This window comes from Euleptes europaea, chromosome 1 (genome assembly GCF_029931775.1).
Source record: "Euleptes europaea isolate rEulEur1 chromosome 1, rEulEur1.hap1, whole genome shotgun sequence".
NCBI classification, from domain to species: Eukaryota; Metazoa; Chordata; class Lepidosauria; order Squamata; family Sphaerodactylidae; genus Euleptes; species Euleptes europaea.
In genome coordinates, this window is record NC_079312.1 from 174,053,383 (window position 1) to 174,067,154 (window position 13,772).

Consider the following 13,772-nt stretch of genomic DNA (forward strand, 5'->3'; position numbering starts at 1 on the left):
CGTGCTTTCCTTACCCCTCCACCTTTCCCCTAGGTGGACCATCACTCCCTCCTTCAGCAAAGACCTCCGCTACACTTATTTCAGCTTTCATGTAAGGGCATGCTTGGAGGAATTCTCTGTATTCTCTCAGAGAGTCCGCTTGAGGGTTGTGAGTATCTGGGCATCTAGAATAATGTTTTTAAGCTCCATGAGCGCCCCTGGCCTCGCAGTCCTTTTGGTTTCTTACCTCATCTTGGCCCACTCACACAACCCCGACTCAGCTGCTTACCAATTAACAGCGTGATTTCTAATGGCCTCCAAAAACAAAACAAAAAAAGTACTGCTAGAGCCGACTGCAGACCCTGGAGAGGGTATTGACAAGATTACCGTGTCTTACGCTCCCCAAGAACTATACAGAACTAAGCCAGACCAGTTTGCAAAAGCCACTTTTGGCTTTTAGTTTACAAAAGCCACTTTTTGGCTATGAAGGCAAGGCTTCATAGGCTAGGACAGGGGTGTCGAACTCACAAAATCACACAAGATTTGTTACGAGAGCTGGATATGACATAAACGTCACTTGTTCGGGTCGGGCCATGCCTCGCCAGCCTAGATCGAGTGTGGAGGAGGTGGCTGGCTTGCGAGCCGGATAAGAGCTCTCAAGGGGCCGGATTCGGGCCTCGAGCCTTATGTTTGACACCCCTGGGCTAGGACTTCTGAAAGAAGCAAGAGTCTTGACTAACTGGCCTTCCACCATCTCCGGAATTAACACACTGCCTCTTTCATACAAGCTTAGGTATCTGAAGGAAATCCCTTGCCCTCAACCTGCCCATCAGCCCAACTTCTGCAACCGATCACCCCCATCAAGAGCAAAGTGTGTAATCTCAGCCACGCCGGGGCAACATGCGTCGGCTCCCACTGGGGATGCGCACGCATGGCCCGGCTACACTGCCAACATGAGAGAACAGGAGGAGGAGGAGGAGGAGAAAACGGCAGAAGCGGCCGCCGTGAGTGCACAAAGAGACCGGCAACCCCACACAGTAAGGGCTAAGGGGGTGCTTTTTCCACCAACTTTCTGGCTGTTCGGAAATCAGACTGTCGTTTGAAACCTTGGTTCAGAACGGGTACGAGTTTCGGATGTGAAAGCCCGCCCTGAGAGCCAATGGTGCTGGAGAGAGTAGGGGGGGGGGTATCGCATAGGCTGTCATCACAGAGCTGCTGCGAGGGAAGGACGAGGCCTCCCAGGAGTATTCCTAAACCCTGGCTGTGCTGCGCGGGAGCTCATCTCCACAACATCATCATCTCTTTGAGACTGCGAGGGGGGGAAACAACCAGCCGGCAGACTGGTCGGCTGTCACACTGACGAGGCCGTTTGACTAAACCCTTGGCCCGCTGGAGTCTTTATTACACGGTGGGTTATGCGAACTTCCATAGTGAAAGAAAGCACACAGGAGCGCTGAGTTCAAAACCTCTCCTTCATGCTACCGGGAACTCCTCCCCCTCCGGCCCTCTGCCTCCCCATTTACCCAAGTCCTGGCCTTTCGTTACCCTGCTCAACTCACCAGACCCAAAAGGAAAATCTAATCTCAGCTGCTAACCCACTCCCTTAGTTAGGACTTCTGAGCTGCATTGACTCCTATCGTCCCTAACTGAAACCTCTTTCTTCAGAGCTGGAAAACACCACCAGAAGTCGAACTTCCAGGGCCCACCGGCTGATTTCAATTCCAGAGACTGGAAACTGTACGGGGCTGCCTGACTTACAGTGTGAACCTAAGCGGAATTCTGCCCTTCAAAGTCCACTGAGGCCAGGTCTGCTTGAGGATGACACTGTTCGAGGCCTAGCACCGTTCCCCATCCCTTCTCAGTGATTCTCTTTTGGGAAGGCGACTGGGGGGGGCTGGGGGGCTTTGTTCATATGAACCAGGCGTTTGGATTGGTCATTAACAGTAGCAGTACTTGTGGGTTTTCAAGTGCAGCAAAGCAACCTGATTGGCTTCCATCCATCGTGTAGCGTCCTGCAAGTGATTAAACTCGACGAAGGCGAAGCCCCGGCTCTGACCTGGAGGACAGCATTCAGATACAGACGCAGTGTGTTAGTCAACAGATCCAGCCAACATCACGCACCCCTGTCGCTGTACCAAATGGGGCGAGGGGCAAGGTGCAGGGTGGGGCGGGGGTGGGGAGAAACAGGGGAGGGTGGAAAGGCACAGAAAGGACACCCTAGTTGCAAGTGGGGTGGTGCAAACTCAAGAGGCTGGTCACAAAAAAAAGGCGGTACCAGCCCTTCCAATCATTTTAAACAAGGAACGGTTTTGCTACGCTGATGCTGCTCATTGCTGTCTGAACCTCTAGAAGCTATTTCCTTTCCCAGAGCTGGGAACATTAAGAAGAATAGTTGATTTTTATATGCCGACTTTCTCTACCACTTAAGGCAGAATCAAACCGGCTTACAATCACCTTCCCCTCCCCACAACAGACACCCTGTGAGGTAGGTGAGGATGAGAGAGCTGCGACTCGTCCAAGGTCACCCAGGTGGCTTCGTGTGTAGGAGTGGGGAAACAAATCCAGTTCACCAGATTAGCCTCCGCCACTCATGTGGAGGAGTGGGGAATCAAACCCAGTTCTCCAGATCAGAGTCCGCCGCTGCAAACCACCGCTCTTAACCACTACACCATGCTGGCTCTCTTTTTCCTACCAAGAGATCCATGAAGTAGCTAACAACGTAGCCAAAATGCACTTTAACAGTGGAGTCCGGTCTCTGAGTCCTGGGCCTTTTATCGTGTTGACTCATGGCATATCCAGGAGGCATGAGGGCTTGACAGCTCCAACTGGAACTACTCTTATCACTTCCTCTTCTTTGGTATGGACCTAGTATGTTTAATTTTAGTGTAAGCAGTAGCTGTTCCCGTGTGCCACTGGTGTGGTCACCCCACCGCCTGGCAAGCGGCAGCACCTGCCTAGCTTTGGAGGAGCTGCCAAAGGAAATCAAACCAAGGCACCCGTCACGTAGGAAAACTAAAATAGGGGCCTGGTGGCCACGGAGCCTATGAGCAACAGAAAACTGTGGACACAGGACCCAGATCTGGAAATTCTGGGTCCAAGGCCAGCCTTGAGCTTGCTATGTAACTCGGGCCGCTCTCCCTGAAGCTTCGCTACCACATCTGTGCAATAGAAATGATAATTCTCAGAGCTGTCGCAAAGAAGGAGATAAGGGGATAACCGCCTGTCGTATACCGAAATGCACAGAAGTAGCAGCACACTATGCTTTGAGGGGGAACGAGGTCAAAAGGAACCCTGAAAGGGGACACTAAAAATGCGCCCCAGTGATACGGCGATGATCAAACTCTTTCCCACTTTCCTCCCTAGCAATGCTGGAATTAAACTGGTGGAATTGTCTTGTAACTGGTGGAATAGTCTCCCGAGTAACATCAGGGCCCTGTGGGACTTGGAAGAGTTCCACGAGGCCTGCAAAACCGAGCTATTCCGCCAAGCCTACGAGGGCAGCCGTTAGCTACTCTAAGTTATCCATCGTACTGGCCTCCCCATCCCTTTTCCCTCCACTTCTCATCTGATGGGGGAGATTCTGCTGTCCGGTCTACCGCAGCTGCTACTATTTCAATTCCATTTTGTTTTAATTTGTTATGCTCGGTGTGTTTTAATTTATTGGTCTTAATCTGTTATGGATTTGTTGATTTTAAAGGTTGTAACCCACCCTGAGCCTGGTTGGACTGGGAATGAGGGCGGGCTATAAATGTGAATAAACAAACAAACAAACATCATGTTGCGAGTCAATGAACCAGAATGTTGTTCTAATATGGTGGATGAAATGTTTTAAATGGAAACCAAAGACCGACAGGAGCAGTCTGTAATTATACAGGCAGGACTTCCAGGATTATAGATCTCCTGGGCTCTCTCATCTTTAGGGGCTGCAGTCTCTGCCCTTGTGATGCACTGTCCGTGTATAGGAATTGATCCGATTTTTTTGCTTCTCTCGGCCTTTGACCGGTGCTAGAAGCAGGGTGCCTTTCTGTACCCTCCATCTTGCAGTACCAGCCGGCTTCTTTCAGGCCAGGTACGACAATAAGAGCAGATAGAGAGGAATAGATTTACATACACACCTTGGTACGCAACCCTGACTTGTAGGCAACGTGCATGCTAATATGCAAGAAATAACCTTGGGAAGAAGGAGCAGACTTACCTGGCTTGGGTTACCTTAAAAATACACCCAAGCTACAGACTGGACACTACCTGATCGCTTCTCCTTGGAGCACACAGGTGGTTATCTCTTGCTCTGCCTGCGCACCTTAGTGACCAACCCCACTGAGCTTCTCCTTCGTATAGGCCTGCTCTACTTGTGGCTCACCCAGCCCCACGCAGCCCACCAGCCAAGAACTGGGGCTCAACAAATGCTTGACAACCCTTTGTTCTGAAAGCAGATGGGAGGGGAATACAGGACACGAGGTTTACTGAATCCGCAAGCAGGCTGCGGTACGTGGCTAGAAGGCTGCGTACAGGCTTGGAGAGTCAAAAGCTCTGCAAGGCCTGCCTATAGGTGATGGAGCAGATGGCACCTTGGGAGAAAGGGGGCCTAATTTAAAGACTGCAGAGATCCAGGAACAATCCATGAAATGAACATATCTGTTGAGACATGGCTAGGGATAATTACATGTTATCTAGATGACCCTGGTAGGACTGGATGACCCTGGTAGTCCCTTCCAACTCTATGATTCTATGATAAACATTAGATTTGATGCTAAATGAAAGACACAGGTGTACACCCACAGGTTTGTGCTGTTTCTTCATCACTGCTATATATATATTTTGTACCTTAACACAAGAAAGAGGGCAAGCCAGAAGAGCAGAAACCTAAAAAGAACCAGTCTTCATATGGAAAGATTTCTTGGCTTGACAGATCTCAGGAATAGGAGGCTTGTACATTTACACAGCGTGCAGAGAAGGAACAAGAGCCAGGACCAGGTCTTGGCATTCTGCTGCCTTTAAGGCCAACCATATATGGAAGGGCAGACTGAATCCCCAGGCCTACGGGATGCTGGCAACACAAAGCTTCAATACCACTGGGTATTCCATCTCCCTGGAAGATTACCAGCGACCTTGATTGATTTCTAAGAGTTGTAGGGGAACATCCAAAGCAGAGAACACAACTAAATCTTTAATGCCACAGGGCAAACCACTCCACACGAACGCACACCTGGCAGATTGCCCTCTAGTCGGGAGCGTGCCACACGGTGAGCGGAACAACTACAGCCACACTGAGAGAAGGCAGGAACTGCGAACCGGAGCTCACCTGAGGCTTTATTCCGCATCAGCCGCACCTCCCGGGGTTGGTATCCATGCGCTTGCAGCTGGGCCCGGATCTGCAGAGAAATAAGGAGGCGTCAACAACATCGGCCCTGGGGGGGTAAGCTAAAAGGGGAAGGGGTGCCAGAGGAAGGGGGGCGGTGATGCTGAGCCACGGCATGTGCCCGAGAGCACCGCCGCCGCGCCCAAACCTCGTACATCGTTCTCAGTGGCCGACTGGGGCAGCATCCTCAGCATGATGATGCTGCTGGCCTTCTGCTCCTCCTCCTCCTGCTCGGTTCGGTAGTCCTGATCACGGTAGTCGCCGTCCCCCGGGAACCCCATCTGCTCGTTGGGGCTGTCCCGCTTTCTGCGCGGCGGCAGCTCTGATCCAGAGGCCTCATAGGGATCCTGGACGAGGACAGACGGGGAAGAGGACAGGATCAGCACCGCAGAGGTGCTGGGAGACCTGGACAGGGAAGGAAGCGCACTGCGCAGGGGGCAAGACCTGGCTAATGTCCTGGCACGGGTACTGGCAACCTTAGCGCCGCTGCTAAGCTTGCCGGCTCCTTCAGTGGAGGCACTGGAACCCAGCACTCCTCTGGAAAATGCAAAACCTTACCAGCAACTCAAAGGCACTTTCCAAGCCCAGGTCCTCTTCCGTCACCCTTACATACTTCCCCTCCGTGTTTTCTTCACACAACCCACACGGCCTCCCCAATCAACTACAAACTCAGACGCGGCTCCTTAACTGGCTAGATCAGGGGTGTTGAACTCATTTGTTACGAGGGCCGGATATGACATAAATGTCACTTGGTCGGGCCGGGCCATGCCTCACCAGCCCAGACTGGGACCAAGGGGGGTGGGGTGGCTACCTCGGCCAGCTTGCGGGCCAGATAAGAGCTCTCAAGGGCCTGGATCCGGCCCGCGGGCCTGATGTTTGACACCCCTGGGATAGAGGGACCATTCTGAAGAGTACTTGATCGACAAATGATTTCTTAAAGTTGAAGACACCAATGTATAAGGCTAAGGTCTTATATAACCACCCCCAATGGCAGAGATTGAAAATCACAGGTGGAAGAAGAAGAGTTGCTTTTTATATGCTGATTTTCTCTACCTTTTAAGGAGAATCAAACCGGTTTACAATCTCCTTCCTTTCCTCTCCCCACAACAGGCACCTTGTGAGGTAGGTGGGGGGGGGGGAGAGAGTTCGAAGAGAACTGTGACTGGCCCAAGGGTCACCCAGCTGGCTTCGTGTGGCGGAGTGGGGAAACCAATCCGGTTCACCAGATTAGAATCCGCCGCTCATGTGGAGGAGTGGGGACTCAAACCCGGATCTCCAGATTACAGTCCACACCTCTTAACCACTACACCATGCTGGGAGTGCAAAGAGCCGACTGCCAGATTCCACTCCAATTTATGCCAACTGTCCACAGACTCCTCTAGTCATTTAATCCCTGCTAATCTGAAAAGGGATGACCTGGATGGCCCAGGCTAGCCTGATCTCGTCAGATCTCAGAAGCTAAGCAGGGTCAGCCCTGGTTAGTATTTGGATGGGAGACCACCAAGGAATACCAGAGTTGCTGAGCAGAGGAAGGCACTGGCAAACCACCTCTGTTAATCTCTTGCCATGAAAACCCCAAAAGGGGTCGTCATAAATCAGCTGCGACTTGACAGCACTTTACACACACACACACAATCTGAAAAGGAGACAATACTTGCAGGACCTGCACAGGCCACGGCATCCCACCTCCCCCAGGAGGAGAAAGCCTCAAGTGAATATTGTCCAGAGGGTCAACCTCAAACTGTACCTCTACGCTGTGCTCCTCTGAGGAGTCATCATAGTCATTGTTGGGTTCCTGGTTGTTGAAGTCTCGCAAGTAGGATCGATAATCCATATCTCGGTAGTCGTGGTCTCTCTGGCTACGGCCTTCGGAGCCTTCGTCCTGTGACCGGTCAACAGCACCATAGCGGCCAGTCCGATCTCCGCGACCACCTCTAGAGAGTATGGTAGGAAGGGAATCTGCTCAGAACCATCCTGAGGTACTGTTGCCAGTACTAACAATGTATGTTGTATATGCTATATTGTGCCCTTGTCAAAAAATGTACACAGGTAGCACTATAACAGCCATTCGCACACACACAGGGGAGCACAGGTCACGCATACGACTTAAAGTTAGAGAAGCCCCCTTAGTTGGTCACTACTTAGAAAAGGGACATAATGAAAATGACCTCAGGTTTTTTGTACTCTGGCAATATCGTTCCCATCCATTTAATTCAAGGGATGCACAACGTGGCTTGCTTCAACAAGAAATGAGGTTTATCTTTTTATTTCACACCTTAGCTCCGAGGGATTTAAACATGGAGTTTGACCTTGCCTGTTTTCTTTAAGAGCTTTTCTTTAAGACCATTTCATATTCTTCACAATTTAACGGTATTGTTCAATAGGGTAATATCTTCTTAAATGCGTGAATAAGCATTGATCGAATGCAGTGCTAATCATCAGTTCACCTGTGTTCTATTTAGCTCTTTGGGTGTTGACTTTTCACACACTGTCCATGATGCAATGTTTGTTTGTGAACCTGCTGTGGTCTTTATGAAATGCGCTATATTGGTAGGTTATATTTGCTACGTTGTAAGACGTGCTATATTGTAAGAGTAGTTGCATCTGTATAATATGTATTCGAGTTGTGTGTATACTGTATTGCGGCAGATTTTTGTATACTTTCTGTATGTTTTTCTAGGCTGATGAAGCTTTGGTGAAACGTGTAATTTCATCTAGAGAACATGTCTCATCAGTGATTTTTTCTGCCATGGCTTGAGAGTTTCGTCCATTTACGCTGGAACGGACTTGTCTGTTCAGTCTGAGGAGACTGTTTCGCAAAGGCTCGTCGTCTGAGTGACATTTACAAGCCTCTTTACTATTACTAAGGAGTGTTCATGGATGTTTTGGACATCTTTAGGATTGTTTATGGATCTGCTATAATGCAATCTGAGTAACGTGTGTTCTGTTATTTGAGTTACTTTATCCAATTACATTTTTATATTGAGCCTGCGTGCTGTTTTTGGTTTGTCATGTTAACTACTAACAATGAGGCAGAAGCACTCCCTACCGAGCCCTTTCGTCAGGGCCTCCTAGCACAACAGTGCAGCACTGCAAGTCAGAACAATGAGCTTGCTTGTGCGAGCCGGACGCTTCCTCTCCCCACAACAGACACCCTGTGAGGGAAGTGAGGCTGAGAGAGCTCTAAAATATCTGTAACTAGCACACGGTCACCCAACTCGCTTCATGTGGAGAAATGGGGAAACTAACACTGTTCATCAGATTAGAATGCGCCACTCATGTGGAGTGGGGGAATCAAACCCGGTTCTCCAGATTAGAGTCCACTGCTCCAAACCACTGCTCTTAACTACTACACCACACTGGCTCTAGGAACGACCCTTGGATTTTCCCATGTGCTAACCATGTAATGGGGCCTAGTCAGTAGGGTTGCCAGTTTTGGGTTGGGAAATACCTGGAGATTTTTGGGGATGGAGCCTGAGGAGGGTATGGTTTGGGAAGGACACTTATCAGGGATGCTCTAGGCTGATCCTGCGTTAAGCAGGGAGTTCGACTGGATGGCCTGTATGGCCCCTTCCAATTCTATGATTCTGCTGTCCCTGGAAGAGAACATGAAAAAAACAGAACTGGTTCCGCCCCAGGACCCTGCAGTAACAGAAGAAATACTTCACCTTCTCTCATACTCCATTGTGACCAGTGACGTGCCAGTCCTTGGGAGTCTCCCAGTCCCGGGCTGTTCAAGGTTTGGCTGCCATTTTGGCAGTCCGTCCAAAACGAAATCAGAAAGGTCTCTGCAGGAGAAAGTAGACCAGAACTCAGCAACGTTCCTCAAGCGAGGATTCCCGCTTCTGCTCGAGATCAGCTACACTCAATAACGATTACAGAATTCAAGAGAACAGTTTGAAAGATGCTCAGACATCACTGTGTCTAATTAAACACTCCTGCAGCTTCACTTGCATGCACGCACCATCTTATCTGGATATTTCTCGGATCTGCCATTGCGGCATAATGCCAGCACTCAGCACTGAGCTATCCATACTTGAGTGCTCACGCTTTCCTAATGCCTCGGTTAATAACAATATCGAACCAAATTGATCACTCGGAGCCAGTCAACACCCCAGCTCAGCTCTTAGTTTTCTGGGTAGCCTTAGACGAGTCACTCCGGGTCAACTCCCTGTCTGTATAGTGATGTAGCTTACATCACAGGATTGTTAGACCATAAGAAAGGCCATGCTGGATCAGTCTGTTTACACGGTGACCAACCAGGGGCCTCTAGGAAGCCCACAAGCAAGACGACTGCAGCAGCACCATCCTGCCTGTGTTCCACAGCACCTGTGGCATGCTCCTCTGATCCTGGAGAGAATAGGTATGCATCATGACTAGTATCCATGTTGACTAGTAGCCACGCATAGCCCTATCTTTCATTTGACAAACATCATCTGTCATAAGAACATAAGAAATGCCAATGCTGGATCAGACCAAGGTCCATCAAGTCCAGCAGTCTGTTCATACAGCGGCCAACCAGGGGCCTCTAGGAAGCCACAAACAAGACGACTACAGCAGCATTATCCTGCCTGTGCTCCAAAGCACCTAATATAATAGGCATGCTCCTCTGATACTAGAGCGAACAGGTATGCATCATGACTAGTATCCATTTTGACTAGAAGCCATGAATACCCCTCTCCTCCATGAACATGTCCACTTCCCTCGTAAAGCCTTCCCAGTTGGCAGCCATCACCACATCTGGGAGTTCCACAATTTAACTATGTGTCGTGTGAAGAAATACTTCCTTTTATCTGTTTTGAATCTCTCACCCTCCAGCTTCCGCAGATGACCCCGCGTTCTAGTATTACGAGAGGGGGAGAAAAGCTTCTCTCTGTCCAATCTCTCCACACCATGCATAATTTTACAGACCTCTATCATGTCTCCCCTTAACCGCCTTCTTTCCAAGCTAAACAGACTGTCTTTTAACCGCTCCTCATAGGGGCCTGACTGAATAAAATGAGACAAGGAAATTCCAATACGAACCTTACAGGAGAGCAGTATCAATATAATCGCCACCACCATTTCAGATTTGTTCCACTTACTGGAAGGCGGATACTGGAAGCCAAGATCCCAGTTCCCAGCTCTAGGAGAGGACTGGGTTCTATTCATTTAATCATCAGAGTTCCCAGGAAGCAAGAATTTACCAGTACATCTGCAGCTTGGTCAAAAACCTGTTGCGTAACCTGGGGCGAGCAATTGTTGCAACAGAGAGATAATTCCCTCCTGGGTTTCAGAGGTCTGAGAGAGATTTAGGAAGATTTATAATCCAAATACACATTTGAGCTTCCAACGCACATGCCCAGTACAAATACGGCAAACGTGCACCCAGAACCTCGTGTGGATGAAAAGTGATCAGAAACACAAATCCCTCAAGGAATGGCCTCCCTTGTCCCATAGCTCTGAAACTGGATGGTGGCGACTGGGTCTCAACTAAACATCTAACTCAACTCCCCCCCTCAAGATTTAAGAACAGAACAAGGCATGACGCTTGACTGAGGGCTGCCACTCTACATATTCTTTCCCTAGACTTACTTCTATTACACACCTGTCAATGATGTGAAATTAGGATTGGCGAATAACACAGGTATGTCTGAGTAAACGTTACAAGGAAGAAGAACAGCTGGTTTTTGTACGCAGACTTTCTCTACCACTTAAAGGAGACTCAAACCAGCTTACAGTCACCTCCCCTTCCCCTCCCCACAACAGACACCCTGTGAGGTGGGTAGGGCTGAGAGAGCGTGACTAGCCCAAGGTCACCCAGCTGGCTTCATGCGTAGGAATGGGGAAACCAATCCAGTTCACCAGATTAGCCTCCGCCACTCATGTGGAGGAGTGGGGAATCAGTCCCGGTTCTCCAGATCAGAGTCCACTGCTCCAAACCAACACACCATGCTGGGCAGAGAAACAGGCAAAAAATCTCATCTGTTTTAGTGGAAACGGTTGAGATCCCGAGTCACAGGCAAGAGCCTACTTCGTCGGACGTATGAAGCAGATAGAAACTGCAGCGAGCTAACAATAGACAGGGGGGAAAAGGAGAAGGGGGAATGAGGAAACGATCTAAAAATAAAAGAAATGCAAAGAACATATCATGGTTACTGGTGTGACATACTAGCAATAAGCTTTCAGATGAAGTTGTAGGTATGTCGGGGCTAGAGGCTGACTCCCAAAACTGGCCGCACTGCTGTGATATATATGCTCGCTAATGTCAAACAACCCAAGAGCTTCTGAAGTATCTGGGCAGCCGTCACCATAAATCTTTGCCGCAGCCAGCTGCCAAGATTTCCTTTTTGCAGCCTGAAATCAAATGTCTGGTGCCAGTTACGTTGAGAGACTTAATGTGAAGTCAGCAGCTGTAACATTTTGTGATAAAAGAAGTTATGCTGGTATGATGTGCTAACTGGAAACCCTATTTTGTAGAGACCGGTCGGTTTTTTTGTATATAATAGTATGGGATCCTTGGTTTGTAGATGTATGAAAATAAATAACTTTATTGCATTTCCTTTCTGAGTTTGATACAGGAGATTTTTGTTTGTTTGTATTTGTTTAATAATAATTTTGTTAAATCTCACCTTATTTGCTTAATAGGGCAAAATAAACTGTTCTGGTTAAAAAAAAAATCACCACCACACCATTCTTTGTTCTCATTTTTCCAGTCTGTTAACAGTCCACAGCACTTCCAATATTTAAAGTCCTCACAGTCTTTATGTGTGTGTGTAAAGTGCCGCCAAGTCGCAGCCAACTTATGGCGACCCCTTATGGGGTTTTCATGGCAAGAGACTAACAGAGGTGGTTTGCCAGTGCCTTCCTCTGCATTGCACCCCTGGTATTCCTTGGTGGTCTCCCATCCAAATACTAACCAGGGCTGACCCTGCTAAGCTTCCGAGATCTGATGAGATCGGGCTGTACCATGCTGCCTTCCCTCCAGTCTTTATCTAGGTTACACTATATATTGGTATCAAGGCCTTTTTCTCCGGGGGCTGGAGCACTTCTGTAAGCAATTTTGTAAGCGATTGATTCAATGTGCTGGCCCAATCAGCCACTCTTTACATTGGTACGGATCCCTGCTAGTCATGATCAATGGTCATTCAAAACCAGAACTGGCTGCTCTTTTGAGAGGCACCTCCTGATTCCCTTCAGAGTTTGAAACAACTGTCACTGGGAAATGGAGATTTCTAGAGCTGCTTAAACCCCCGCGCCACACCCCAGCCCATCTCCTGACCAAATCCCACACTTAGAACCTTGACAGTACTGGTAATACTGGGATTCTTTGTCTATTATTAGTACTTGTAAAGGACAAAGAACTTCAGTACTGTCTGTGGAAAAAACTAGACTTCATGACCAATACGACGCACAGATAGGTAGAGGGTGAAACATTTTAATGGCACAGTAGCAGTATTATAATCAAAAAGTTAAAATTGATTATAATTCAGACTTTAAAAACCAGAATGTTCCTTAAAATAGCAAAAGGCATTCAGAAGCAGTGAAATATGTGGGGACCCTGGGTTGGGTGGAAAGGCAGCATAGACATGTTTTAAATAAATAATCTCACACTATTAGTCCAGATAGGGCACACGATTTACTGTCGAGTTACCAAACCCATGTTATCCACTTCTTTTCAAAGGCTCTCTAAACAAAGGCCAGCAAATAACTGCCATGGCTCACTGGTAGAGCATCTGCTTGGCATGCAGAAGGTCCTAGGTTCAATCCTCGGCATCTCCAGTTAAAGGGACTAGGCAAGTAGGTGATGTGAATAGACCTCTGCCTGAGATCCTGCCAGTCTGAGTAGACAGTACTGACTTTGATGGACTAAGGGTCTGACTCAGTATAAGGCAGCTTCATGTGTACGGACCCCCCCCCACACACACACACACACTCACATGCACAAAAAGCTTAACAACAAGAATTGAGACTTATTTAAACCGTCCTGGGGAGATTGAAAACTAATCCCCCATTACTGGCTAAGCAAGCTTGTTCTGCCGTACCCCAAGGACTAACCCATTTATTGCTTCATATATAAGAGCTTACTTCACCAGGTGCATTGAGTTGACCAATGAGAATGTTAGAAATTATATACACACCAAGGATTCAGGGAAGGGAGAGGGAATGTGTTTCCCGAGAAAAGTTTACAAAGGCAAAACAGCCAATCCTGAAAACAGGAGGACCACACATGGAAGTTCACCAGAGGATCAAGTGAACGGAATAAGATTCAACCATTTAGCATATAAGTGTGTAAAGACCCAGTTCTCTCAGAGCTCTCTCAGCCCCACCTACCTCACAGGGTATCTGTTGTGGGGAGGGGCAGGGAAGGTGATGGTAAGCCGGTTTGATTCTTCCTTAAGTGCTAGAGAAAGTCAGCATATAAAAACCAACTCTTCTTCCTCTAAACTCTGCG

General features: G+C 48.4%; 1 protein-coding gene across 1 annotated transcript in view; it reads right to left on the reverse strand.

Annotated features, from left to right (window-relative positions):
* Nucleotides 1-9,042, reverse strand: part of RBM10 (RNA binding motif protein 10) — a 28,931-nt gene extending 19,889 nt beyond the window's left edge. The window contains exons 1-5 of the mRNA XM_056867348.1: nucleotides 9,007-9,042; nucleotides 7,086-7,272; nucleotides 5,494-5,685; nucleotides 5,282-5,351; nucleotides 1,962-2,035 (exon numbers count right to left, since the gene is read on the reverse strand). Coding sequence (XP_056723326.1) covers nucleotides 1,962-2,035; nucleotides 5,282-5,351; nucleotides 5,494-5,685; nucleotides 7,086-7,272; nucleotides 9,007-9,023 — 540 coding nt within the window. The 5' untranslated portion in view covers nucleotides 9,024-9,042. The remainder of the gene's footprint in view (nucleotides 1-1,961; nucleotides 2,036-5,281; nucleotides 5,352-5,493; nucleotides 5,686-7,085; nucleotides 7,273-9,006) is intronic.
* Between the last annotated feature and the right edge of the window lie 4,730 nt (nucleotides 9,043-13,772).